We start from the raw sequence: 14,287 nt of genomic DNA, 5'->3' as shown, positions 1-14,287 counted from the left end.
ACAATCTGCTACTAGTATTAAATCCATATGATTTCAAGTTATCCCTAACCTACAAAAGACACGTCCAAATTTCACAGCTTTCAGACTATTACTTTGTGGAATACAAGATTTTCAGTGAAGCAACTTTTGTTAGTTTGAAGAAAATGCATAAAAAAGAATTTCGTTGTAATAATAAAGCATTGCTTTTTGGCAAAAAAAATTGTTGAAGCCAAGACTTGGCTTGATAAACATCATTCGGACTTTGCACCAGGAAAATCAACCGTTGAAAAATGGTTTGCTAAGTTTAAACGAGGAAAACTGAGCACCGAGGACGATGCACGCAGTGGACGCCCCAAAAAGGCCGTTGCCGACGAAAACATCAAATAGGTCCACAAAATAAGGATTACCGCAAAGTGAAGTTGATCGAGATATTTGGGGCTCTGAAGATATCAAAGGATATCTAATCGAAGTGGGTGCCGCGCAAGCTCACAATCGACCAAAAACAACTACAAATTGTTTGAAGCTGTTCCACCATAAAAAACCTGAATTTATGCGTCGATATGTTACAAGGGATGAAACATGGCTCCGTCATTTCACATCAGATTCAAAACAATCGTCAACTGAGTGGACTGCATGTGGTGAACCGACTACAACGTGTGCAAAGAAGCAACAGTCGGCTGGCAAGGTTATGGTATCAGTATTTTGGGATGCGCATGTTATAATATTCATCACCTATCTCTTAGATTAGGTAATGAATATTGCAATAGAGGTTTAGAATTCACCGGACAAACATCATATTCATTCAAAACCAGTTTGAAAACCAGTTTGAAAAAATATTAGTATAAGTGTCCGTCTAATACTGTAGTAGTGCCAAATTGTTCATTTTTACTATGAATTTAGTATAAGTATTATCTTATTATATTTAATATGCAAAAAGGGGAAAACCCGTGTATAATAATAAATGAATAAAAGGGAAAAACCATCAACAGCGACTATTCAATAGCATTATTGGAGCATTTGAAGGATGAAATCGCAGAAGACAGCCCCATTTATTTATTTATTTTACGGGATCACCCCCATTTGAGAATAAAGTTAAAGTAATATACTACATTACATTAACTTAAGTTATTATAAAATACATATCATAATACTACCATGCAGTTGAGAGATTGTTTTTGAATTTGCTGAGAGATATACCAGTTACTTCCAATTTTCTTTCATTAATAAGTCGAAGTCAACAGGGTTATGTAAGCCATAATTTGTAGAATGAAACCGTAAGTGAAACAAATCGCTGGCCCTTAGAATTCTGTTTGGGACATTGAAATTAATATTTTTTAGAATTTCAGGAGCAACAATTGAGCCATTCAGTAACTTGTATATGAAAATTAGATCAAAGTTTTCCCTCCTTTTTCTCAACAGATTGAGATTAAGGATGTCTAAAATGTTGCTATAATCATGATCAATAACAGGTATACTCATTCTAAGAGCACAAAATCTTAGGAATTTGTTTTGAACTCTTTCAAGAGTAAGATTGTGATTGTCATAAAATGGAGACCATATCATTGAGCCATAATCTAATATTGATACTACCAGAGACAAGTAAACTATCCTCAAGACTTGAAGGGACAGATGTTTACCATGTCGTAGAATAAATCCAAGAGATTTTGCTGCCTTTACCACAATGTAGTTCAAGTGGTCTAAAAATTGAAGTTGTTCATCAAAAAAAAACACCCAGATCCTTCACAGACGAAACATAAGATAATCCATGGCCATTAATTACATAAGAAGTATCAAATTTTTTACTTCTTTTGTAAAAACTTATAAAACAGCATTTTGCGATATTCAACTGTAGATTATTCTCGAAGCACCATGTAACCAATCTATCTAGGTCATCTTGCATTAGTGTTGAATCATACAGTGATCTTATTGGCATGAAAACTTTGAGATCATCTGCGAACATCAAAAAATCAGTATGATGGAAACATTCAACAATGTCGTTAATAAAAATATTGAATAACATAGGAGCGCAGTGAGAATCCTGAGATACTTCTGATGGCACCTGAATTATAACCGATGTAACGCCTCAAACTTTAACTTTTTGGGTTCGATTACATAAGAAACTTCTGAGCCATGTTACAGGTGAGTCAGAAAATTCAAATATCTTTAATTTTTTCAATAAGATATTGTAGTCTACTCGATCAAAAGCTTTTGAAAAATCCGTATACACTGTATCCATTTGCCCTTTACTTTCCAAAACATCCAATATTTTGTGTTCAAAAATCATCAAGTTGGTAATAGTAGATTTATATTGTGAAAATCCATGTTGATTATTTATTGAACGTTCCTTACAATAAAATTTTAACTGATCACTAACTAATGAATCAAAAATTTTTGCAAGTGAAGACGGACTACAGATACTTCGATAATTTTCCACATTTTGTTTATCACCAGATTTAAAAATAGGCCGGATAAAGCTATGTTTCCACAGGTCAGGAAATGAACTAGAATCTAATGAGCACTTGAAAATAAGAAATATGGGATCTGTTAAGGTTTGGATACATTTTTTGAAAAAATACTCAGGAAAGCCATCAGGTCCACAATTCAGTTTGTCTTTGAGATTGAAAATTTTGTTGAAAATGTCTTCCACTGACACGTAGAAATCTGGTATATCATTGAAAAAAAAGTGCTATTTCATCAAGACCATCCACCGTGTCATTGCAATACTCTTCTGTATACACATTTCACTGTCATCAAGAGATGAAGTAAAACTCAATCTATTTCACTGGCATGGAACACTATCAATCTCATTCACTTGATGAATTGGCATAATGATCTAGGCATCATGAAAACCTCTGATTTTTCAACAACAGCTCTCGTATAATGTAGTCTTCAGTCATATCTTGCCATAGATATGTGTACATTTTAATCGGTTGAACTGGTTCAATGCATTTGACCTTTGTAAAACAATGTAAAAGCAGCTTAGACTTTACATTATGATCGTTTTATACATTAGAGATAATAAATAAAAAATTTTGTGAATATAAAAAAAAACAATTTCCATATGAAATTCCAGTACAAGCGAAGATCAACAATGCTGTTGAAAAAGGACTCACCTGTGGCTGATGTCTCATCTGCTGACCGAGCTGCTGTGCGAGGGTCTGCGGTTGCGGCACATACTGTTGCGTATGGTGCAACGGCATGCCGCCTGGCAGCATCTGGTTCGGCATATATACCAACTGTTCGTGGTGTTGCGGAATCGACTTGTTCTGCCCCATGTCGTAGAGTCCGGCGGGCAGGGTCGTGTTCTGGCCCATGTAGGACATGCTGTTGGGGGGAGTGGCAACCTTATTGTTCACCATTGAGTACTTCCATTTATCGTGATTCTAGAAAAAATGTGCTGCTTTAAAAACTATATTCACGAATACCGTCAAATCAGGATTATAATAATTATAATAAATTTATTTCAAATAGGCATCCTAATATACAAAAACATTTTAAAATTAGATAGACAAAGTCACAGTCCAACTTCATAACACTAAAATGTGTATGCTTGGAATTATCCAAGCATTCAATAAATAGAAAATATAACATGTAAATTACAAATACTAGATATATATGTTATTATGAAATCAACGTTAATGTGGATGTTGTATCTTCAAATGACTAACTAGTAAGTCCTTTTTTGAATGTCATAATAGATTTAATTTGTTTTATCTCAAGCGGGAGGTTATTGTAGTCCAATAGTCCTTTATGGAATAAGGAGTTCATGGATCTTGTAAAGTTCAAACGTAGTACATATAAATTAGAATTCCCCCTAGTGGGGTAATTATGAATTTGGCGATGGAAAACAATGAATTGGTCAAAATATGAGGGTGCATTACCAGACAATATTTTGAAGATGAATACCATGGTAGGATAGAACAGACGGTCTTTCACAGAAAGCCAATCCAGAACTTCCAACATTGTTGTACTTGGCATATATATCTATTACATCTTAAAATTAGGCGCATAACTCTATTCTGTAGTTTTTGCAATGTAGACAAACAATTTGCATCAGTTCCAGAATTAGAAAATTCAATCTTAGAAAGGATAAAGTTTACTTCATCTCCTGAAGGTTTCAACTTAATCAAATCAAACCAAATCAAATCAGTTTATTCATTCAAAGGGCCCATTAGGGTATAGAACATGTCAGGATATAATGTCTGAGTACATGTATATAAATATAATAAAGAGAACAGCAATATAAAATATTTGATTAAAAAGTTAAATTAAAAATTTTTCAGTGTTATAAAAAATAAATTTTCTTGCAGAAAGAGTTTTATGGAGTTTCAATATTTGAAGTGTGTAGGCTGAATTTTAATGCCAGTGAATAACTGATAGTAAACTCTGACACCTGTTGAGAGTTATCCATTTGGATAGATCAGCTGATTGTTTCTGGTTTGGTAGACATGCATGCCTGAATGCCTAGGAAGAGTGTTTTTTATTTTATGAATGTAGCAGGCAACTTCCATAATATAAAGACAGGCCAGAGAAAGAATATTCAATTTGGCAAATAATGGTTTGCAGGAATTCCTGGGTGATAACATTTTTTATAGTTCTTACTGCTTTTTTCTGAATAAGAAATAGATGCTGTGCAGCTGGAGAGTTTCCCCATAGTAAAATGTTATAAAATAGCAGAGCAGAGTAGAAATTTGTCAAACTGGCGATATCAACCACATTCCACATACATCGAATTTGATATATTTTTGTATTTAATTTATTTATAGTTGCTGTAATATGCTTATTCCAGCTGAGATCGTCCTCCAGGGTTATTCCCAAGAACATTGTTGTTGATTTTCTGATAATATTTAAATCATTCAGTTTAATTGAGAGTGGATTGTTTATTACTTTTTGTCAGGTGTGAAAGATTAGATACTCAGTTTTTTCTATATTGAAATGTAGTTGATTAGTTGAAAACCATACTCCTAGTTTAGCAAGATGGTTACAAGCTTGTTCATTCATTTCACTGCATTCCTGGGAGACAAAAAAGATGAGTCATCAGCATACATACAGTGTGATGTTATACTCACTATAAAAAGTTTTTAAAAAACCGTGACTCGTGTGTGCTATTGTATAGCAAAACACGTATCGCGGTTTTGTAAAACCTTTTATTGTGAAAATCATACAATAACCTGTATTAATGAGTTTTAATATGGATTTTCAAGTAGCGGCCAGTGCTATTCAATTATTTGAAATACAAAACAACTACTTCTTTATGGAATATAGCAACATCAACTGGCAACATCATCTGGGAGATTTTATCTTTAATTGATTTGAATGTCAAAAGACAGACCAGAATCAGTACCGAAACATTTAATATACCGTTCCACTTCACAAATTATGGTTTTTTTCTCTCTTGTCACTATAATGCTCTGAAATGGGAATACGTATCAACAGGTTGATATCTTTAACAGCTCCATAAATACCATCAAAATTGAACTGAGTGGCATTATTTCCTGTAATATTTCTTTTAATTATTCTGTACTATTTCATCACTATATTGTTTCTTTTTTATACTATAATATTGTACCACTATTTTGTATTTTACCACTATATTGTACTGTGATTTTACTACTATATTGTATTTTGTTTTATATTATTAGTATAGTGTTATGTATTTACTATCTTTAGTTTAAAATTATACAAACTTTTTTTATAACAAAATTGTACTGTGATTTTATCACTATATTATTGTATTGCGTTTTATATTGTATTATGTATTTATTATCTTTAATTTAATTCAAGATTTTACAAACTATTTTTATAACAAATTGTATTTGGGACTACCCGTTGAATAAAATAAATGAATGAATAAATGAATATAGAAGAATCCCAATTTTTTTTATATAAAGATGGAGAGGTAGAAAATTAAAACCTTGCTTTTTCGACACAATTTTTATGATACTTTTTTTATAATGATTTTGGCATTCTGAAACCAATGTTTAATTTTCAGAAATTATAACTTCATCTGTTGAAAAGATGCTTATAGAAAAACTAATGGCTGGAACCTTATCAACAACTTATTCAATGTGAAGGCAGATGGTGTTGATTAATCTCTAAAACACATATTTATCGACTGAACTATAAAATAAAAACAAACTGCATGAACTTTGATAGGTGTACTCTGGTTAAAAAGAAATTTTGAGTAAACGGGCAATATACTAACATCTATAATGCTGTCGTCTCCGTGAGCCCAGCGCAGCTGTTTTGGTCCAAACGGAGGAAATTCCGGATCGGGTGGTCTTTGAAACACGTACCCTACAGCAGCATCGTCTTGGGTGCGATGAGGACCTCGATCCATTTCAACTTTTATTACAGCATCTCCTTCACCACCCCCCAACCACTTCATTGGTGTCACTGCAAAGAAAACGAGCATCAAAATTCACAATACAATATCAGGTGAAAAGATCAGATCAATCAGAAATTATTTTTGTTACACAAAAAATTAATCTATTATTTTCTGATAGCAAATTGAAATGATGAATGGAATTCTACAAAATATTGATTTGTAAAAGGTGAAATATATATTCCACCTATTCTGCTAAAATACCATGACAGACAACATACATGTGCAAAGCAAGAATTCCAGATTCCTGTAAACCTCTTTTTGTTGAACAGAAAATGTTAACAGTATTCGCAATTTTTGTTATGGAAACGGTATGTCTAATTAAAAAACACATTCACAAATTTGACACTACTTACACACGTCCCGCCACCCGTCAAGCTGGCAACATTAAACTCCCGATCCCATCACTGACACTAATTAAAGATTCCGTAATTTATGCAGAAATAAGTTCAGTAGAACATTTCAGAAAGGAAGTAAAAGCTCTCCTGTTGGATAAACCCTATTATAGTTTACAAGAATTTTATAATGACGTATTCTAGCTTAAGTTTGTTTTATATGTTTAAAGTATTTTCTCATGTGCTAGATTTTATATATCAATCAATCAATCAAACATTTATTGAATCAGTTTTCCTTCACAATCACATTAGACACAAAAAAAACATCATCATAAAATACTGACTGAATCAACAGATCAAACATAAAATAGTCAATATAAAACGTAAAACATACATAAAAAAATATTAATAAGCTACAATCAAACTAGGATTCAAGGAGAAACTTATCCACAGAGTAGTATGCTTTTTGCAATAGAAAAATCTTGAGTCGCCTTTTAAAAACATTGATATTTGAGGATTTAATGTCCTCACTAAGCTTATTATATAGTTTTACCCCAATGCAAATGGGGTGATTCTTTGATACTGTCAATCTACTATAAGGTTGATGTAGTTGAGAGTTATTTCTGGTGAAATGTTCATGGATTTGCTCATTTCTAGGAATGATTGAAATTTTGCTTTTTAAATATATCAGTGTTTGGTAGATATACAAACTAAGCATTGTTAATAAACTGTAACGAATGAATAATGGCCTGCAGTATTCACTTGAAGATGCACCAGCCAGAATTTTGATTATCTTTTTCTGAACAACAAAAACTTCATCAGCTTTAGCTGATAAGCCCTACTGTTCAAGACCATGGGAAATTACTGACTGAATTGAACTGTGGTATAAAAGCTTGAGAACATCAAGAGAGACTGTTTGTTTTAACCGACGAAGTAAATATATATGTTTACCGAGCTTCAGTTTGACACTATCAACATGGAACTTCCAGTTAGGTTTATTATCTATATCAACACCTAAGTGTTTAGTACAATTATCTTGATGTAAAGTTTAATTATGTAATCTAACCAAATAGGTTTTATCAATTGTAGTATTTTTAGTAACAAAGATGAGCATTTGATATTTAGCAGAATTTTGCAGCAGGCCATTTATAGAACACCACTCAGAAATTTGATCAGTTACTTCATTAGCTTTGACAATTACTTTGGACATAGTTCCCACAGATACTAAGATGTTAGTATTGTCTGCAAAAATAACTGTAATGGAAGCTTTTGAACAATATTTCGGAAGATCATTTATAAAAACCAAAAATAGAAGGGGTCCCAACACAGAGCCTTGAGGTACTCCTCTTGATATACATTTTCTTTCAGAATTCATTCCATTCACTCAGACCAGCTTACTACGATCAGTCAGGTAAGATCCAACCCAATTCAATGCAGAGCCACGTATACCATAAAACTGCAATTTGTGTAACAGTATGTCATGGTCAACGAGGTCAAAGGCTTTGCTCAAATTAAGAAATTATTCATTTATTTATTTGTTATACAATACTCTACTACAGGACATAGCCCAATTAAAGAGCAGGAAATAACAGAGTATAATAAATACATCACAAACAAGTGACTGTAAAGTCTACAAACACTACAAACAATACAAACAAGTGATTATAAAGACTACACATTTTATATTTATTATAGGTGACAAAACAATTATTTTAGGAAGTGGGATTTTATATTTGACAATTTGCAACTAAATATATCTAAATAATCGCTAACAGAATTTGTCACTTTACACATGGTATGGATCGGAGAATTCTCCAGAACATTTGTGCGAGATGTTTTTATATAGAAAGTACTCGGGTGTCTGGAACAGATTCTAGGAATGCAAATATTAAACTTTTCCAGTAATGTTGGGCAGTCAACTATGCTTTTGATAATTTTATAGGTTAGTGCAACACTGTAATATTCACGCCTTTTTTCGAGACTGCAAAAGTTATGCTTTTGTAGCAATTCAGAGTGGGTTGTTCCTATTGGAGGATAAATGCCATCGGTTTTTAGGCTTAGCAGTTTTAAAAACCGTCGATGAATTGCTTCTTTTCTATCAATGTGATATTGATAAAAGTGGCTCCACACAACTGACGCGTATTCTAACTTTGATCTTATGAAAGCCTAGAATAAAGTTTTTAAGGTCGAAGTTTCTTTGAAATCACTACTGTTATGTGCAATTAATCTGTACAAATGACAGGAGGAGGTTACAACATTATCTATATGCCTATTAAATGATAGTCTGAGTCTGATAATCTATGTTGTGTTAGCGGGGAATAGAAGCATAAAATGGGCCTAAAATTCTCAATATATTTCTAAGAGACCCACAATCGAAAAGTGTTTTTTCCAAAAAATTATTTCCGCTTCTGCCATGTGTGCCTAAGGTAGTCAATTAAACCTCGCTTGAAATATTGTTCAATAGGATAAAAAATGAGCCTAAAATGAGTCTAAAATTATTGCAAGTCAGTGCAATGAATTTTATTTCCAGACATTATTGCTTGTTTTGAAGCTATTTCATTATTTACTTCCTTTTGGACTACATACAACATGCTTATCAAATTTAACTTCACTGTTATTGTTGCCTGTGAAAACAAATTGTAATGAATCATCCTGCTAATAAGAGATAAGATAGGTATAAAGCTGAATAAGACTTCAGACAATTTATGGTAATCTAATATTCCATTTATCTCCACTGATATTGCCTTGTATATTACAGTGGATAAGGAATATGAATAAGATAACATTTTCACTAGGTAGTATCCTGGTACTGATTATTCAATAATGCATGATAGGTGAATGAAAAGTGAATGCTATATACTACTGACTGATTTACAATAAAAACATTTTTATAAAAAAAAAAACAAAATGGTATCTGCATAAAGCACCCACCGGCAGCTGTTAACCTGGGAGCCCTGGATGCGGGATAGGCTTGATTTGTCGGGAGGTTTCTTGGGGGCGCCACTCAGTTTTGTTGAAATTGAAATTCTTAATTGGTGCTAGGACACAAAAGTTTTTACACAAGTCATTTCAAGTTGTACCTACATAAAAGAATCACAAAAATATTAGGTACGAAAGAGCTTGGAAAAGGAGATAAAGTCGCACATCAAAATTCTGACAGTCGGTAAACTTAGGTCAAAATTTTTATGAATGAGTTGTTCTGAAATGTAACAGTATCATTGAAAAACTCATTGACATCATGACAGGCATATTGTTCTAGTTCCTTGGCTTCTGCAGGGGGGGCTTTGTATAGTTTGTGTGCCCAATAGGATATTCCATTGTGTGTTCTTGACAGTCTAAGGCATGGATGTTCTGGCAATTTCATGTAGGATAGTCATGAATTTGGGAGTAGCTTATATATTCAAGTGAGTTTTCTTGTATATGTAATAGGCATTGAAATATAATAATATAATATACCATCATCAATTTTATATATATATATATATATATATATATATATATATATATATATATATATATATATATATATATATATATATATATATACATCCCGATATCAATATGGCATCCATACATTGAATGCGCTGATAGGGCGTCCATCATAATTTGAAGAATTTACCGAATATATTTCATGGTAAGTACTAGAAAACTGATTTCTGTAGGCTGGCATGACATTTTTACCACCATAAAAAAATTGAGTTCACTATTGATTCGATAGTAGAGCGTCCGTCCGTCAAACATTCATAAGAACTCCTCAGTATACACCATCATCAGACATCTGATTGATAATAGGGAGTCCAATAAGTATATTTTCATACATGAAATAGATTATTGGGAATCCTTACAACGTTGCCAATATTTACCGCATTAAATGTAGGCAGCAAGTGGGTTTTAATTTCTTCACATCTGTTTTTCAACAAGCGTTGTGCCAACGACAAATTGCGTATGGATTTCAGGTAGCCGGTATGTATTTCATTTTTACATAGGTACCAAGTGATATTGACTGATCATGAAAAGTTTATTCCATAACGAAATTTTCAATATCATTCGATAATTTTTGTCTTGGTTGGCATATTTCCATTTTAACACTGTATGATATTTAAGCGAGCCGAATATAATGATAGGAGAAGTGAAACCGACACATGCATGGTGTGATTATTGAAAGTTCAACTTTAATTACAAAAAGTTCATTGTATATTTCCATTAGAAAACAGCAAGAATTCAAAGTATTCAAACTAGTTGAAGACGCCAAAATGACAGACGATAGGATAAATAATATGAATTACCAAAGAATGTAAATATTCACGGCCGTAGATGACAGTGTAAAATCTGTTTTCAGCGTTTGCGTGGTTTGCAGGTTTTTATGCCTGACGTTTCGTCTACTACTGCGGTATACATTATCAGAGGCGATGTGGTAACGGTTGCAAAGCCCGAGTTCGTGGTCGAGTTGTTGTTCCCGTTAACTGAGTTATTGAGCATTGAAAAATTTGGTTGTTGAAAATTGGACGTGCCTGAGTGTTTTGTTGAGCACAGTCATATTTACTCAGTGTCATATTTATTCCATTTGGCTGATACACACTACACAGGATAGCCATCTAGAAGGCATCAAGACCTGTCAAGATTCATTTCCGTGTATGGTATACGATTTTTCGAGTCATGCATTTTTCAATATTTCTTTAAGGACTGACCCAAATATTTTTTAATTTTTTCTAGAGTTTTTCGTTTTTAATACGCTTTTATTAGGTCGACCTGTATGTATGTATGTAACTATGTAGTCAAATCTAAGAAAACTAATTTAACCATCTTTTAAAGATCGTAGCGTTATGAAAATTGGCAGTTTTATGTGATTTTGATGACAATATGGTAGGTACTCTGGAGCTGATCTGATGATGGAGCCGGAAGATAGGCACTAGGATTCCATGATGAAATATCGTATCATAGTCGTGTTTGGTCTTGTAATGAACGTGAATCTCTTTTTATCAATGTGCTCCACAAGATCACATTATAAAAGTTCAAAAACATTATATTTTGTTCATTATGATTTTTTTTAGTAACATAACATATTGTTTTAATTTTTCTATATATTTATCATTATATCCTGTTTCTGTATCAAATAAAGACATTCGGTAAGTTGAACAAACTGTTTTAGCGCAATTTGTTTATAAATTGTGTATGACCGTATGGGAATTCAAAAAATTTTTATCTTCATAATATGATATTCAGAAAAAAATACGATTTTTAATTGTTTATGAACGTTTTTTTATATATCTCGAATGTTCAAATGATTATTCGGAGAATGTTTTCTATTTTGAAAATCATAATTGACATTTCTCTACAAATTGACAGAAACATTTTTCATAATTAATTTTATCATTTATTACCAAAACAATTTATTATTAACGCATTCTTAACCGTCAGAGTTAGTATCTGAGTTTGATACGTAGAATGCCTGAATCAGTTTTCGATATACTGGATGGTTAGTATTTTGTTGATCAACAATCATGCCGTACTCGAAGTTGAAATTGTCATCATCCCAACAACATCGGATGCACTCATCACTGTTTTTCTACTGCTTTAAGTTTTACTGCAGTTAGATACCTACTATGCAACTACAATGAACTAGTTTCAGTAATTCTAAACCTGCCAATGATTATGGTGTTTTCATGGGCAAAAACAGAGTCTCTGTTTTTTCTCATCCCCAATCTGTAGCTGTTGAAAGATTGTTAAGCTATGTTTGAACTTGACTAATCTGATCAAGAAGTGCTTTTTTCCGAACTTTCTTCAGCAGTCTCCGAAAATTATGGTTGAGGTGTCATTCGATTCGGAATAGCGTCTAGAAAGTTTTTGGGAACGGACAACTTTCGGAAATGAAAATAGCAAAAGTTATAAACAATTTAGTGAAAAATAAAAAACGGGTTTAGTTATTTCAAAACTAATTGAGATTTTCAAATTCGAAAATAGGAAGAAATTTTCTATAATAAAGTCTTAACTCCGGAACTGTATGACCAATATTTATAATTTTCCCGAAGCCCTGAAAATGAGATCGTAATCGGATGTTTGGCCGCCGTGAACCGTGCCTGTTTGGGCCGTTTTTACAAAAAAAAAAATTTGGCATATAAAATTTATAAATCAAGGAATGAAAGAATTCAGGCAGATACTCAAATGCTAAATTAACAATAATCTGTCGGTGAAAATGTTTATTGCAATTATTCGATTTATTACGCTATTGTTAATATTTTTATTTTCACCACTAGTTGACAATTTTTTTTTAAATGTTTTTAAATGTTTTCAATTATTTGGAACAAAAAAAAATTAAAATTTTTAAAATTTTTCATTGTTTTATAAATAAACAATTTGTAATAAACAAATGAATTTTTTCATTTCATTTTTGTTCTTGTTGCAATTAATGAATGAAAAACAACCCTGTATTTTTTTTTTAATTTTTTTAATTTTTTATCGAATTTTATAAATTTTGGCGCTCTATAATCAATCTATTTTTTCATCATTTAAATTATTATATTCATTAAACTAATGGAGATACAATGAAAAATCGCTAGACTCATTTTTTCTCCATTAATAAAAGAATATATTCAGCTGAAGTTTGATTTTTTTTATAAAATTATTCATTCGAATTATTCTAATTTTTTACAAATTTTTTTTTTTGAAATATTGACAATTAGTGGTAAAAAAATTGTAAATTAACAAATGCGGTTTTTTGCATTGCACACAATTTTTCAAGAAACGCTATTTTTTTATAATCATAATTTTTATTAAAGATTAGGATCCAAAATAAATTCAAATATGTTATAAACGCATTTGTTTATAACAAATTTTTAAACAATAGGTGATGAAAAAAATATTTTTATGTAGCTTCTGATTTGAAAAAAAAATATACTAATAATAATAATCAAAAAAAAATTGTTCTTCGATTATTTAATAAACTTTTTAATTCAAAAATGCAGTAAATGGTTAATAAATAACTGAAAAATAATAATTTTTCAATATTTTGGAAGTAAATCAATTCCTAACCGTTATAATCATAACTCTATGGAAGGAAAAAAATTCCACACTTTTAGTTTGAAAAATATCACACTTGCAATAATGATAATCGAGTGATAAAAAATTGTTAATTAACAATAGCATAATAAATCTAATAATTGCATTAAAATTTTTTACCGACAGATTACTGTTAATTTATCTTTTGAGTATATGACTGAATTTTTTCATTCCTCAATTTATATATTTTATATGCTATAAATTTTTTTTTGTAAAATTAACCTAAACACGCACGGCCTACACGCGGCTAAACACCCGATTTAGAGCTCTATTTCAGAGCTCCGGGAAAATTATAAATATTGGTCCTACAGTTCCGGTAGTCAGGACTTTTCGATAGGAAATTTCTTCCTCTTTTCGAATTTTTTTTTTTCGATAAAAAGTAAGATTTTCAAAAAAGCTCGGACACGTCGATTTCTAATTGAAGGGGGACACCTTTCAGACTTATCAGATTTTTTGTAGTACGCACCCCCTCAGAGAGGTGCGTCCGACGACCTTTATTTAGATGGGGAAAGTAGGTCGAGTGGCACCTTGT

At 31.8% G+C, this 14,287-nt stretch overlaps 1 protein-coding gene across 8 annotated transcripts in view; it reads right to left on the bottom strand.

The window, feature by feature from the left end:
* Positions 1–14,287, bottom strand: part of LOC111517713 (maternal protein pumilio) — a 402,140-nt gene that overhangs the window by 379,966 nt on the left and 7,887 nt on the right. For all 8 annotated transcript variants that reach the window (XM_074175054.1, XM_074175059.1, XM_074175057.1 and 5 more), the window contains exons 2-3: positions 6,185–6,375; positions 3,093–3,362 (exon numbers count right to left, since the gene is read on the bottom strand). In XM_074175054.1, the coding sequence (XP_074031155.1) occupies positions 3,093–3,362; positions 6,185–6,367 (453 nt within the window). In that variant the 5' untranslated portion in view covers positions 6,368–6,375. The remainder of the gene's footprint in view (positions 1–3,092; positions 3,363–6,184; positions 6,376–14,287) is intronic.

The sequence above is a fragment of the Leptinotarsa decemlineata genome, unplaced genomic scaffold (assembly GCF_025532065.1).
Source record: "Leptinotarsa decemlineata unplaced genomic scaffold, Ldec_3_MD MMD2_tig00000882_RagTag_RagTag, whole genome shotgun sequence".
NCBI classification, from domain to species: domain Eukaryota; kingdom Metazoa; phylum Arthropoda; class Insecta; order Coleoptera; family Chrysomelidae; genus Leptinotarsa; species Leptinotarsa decemlineata.
The sequence above is the reverse complement of the archived record's forward strand: the minus strand, read 5'-3'. Positions and strand labels throughout refer to the sequence as shown.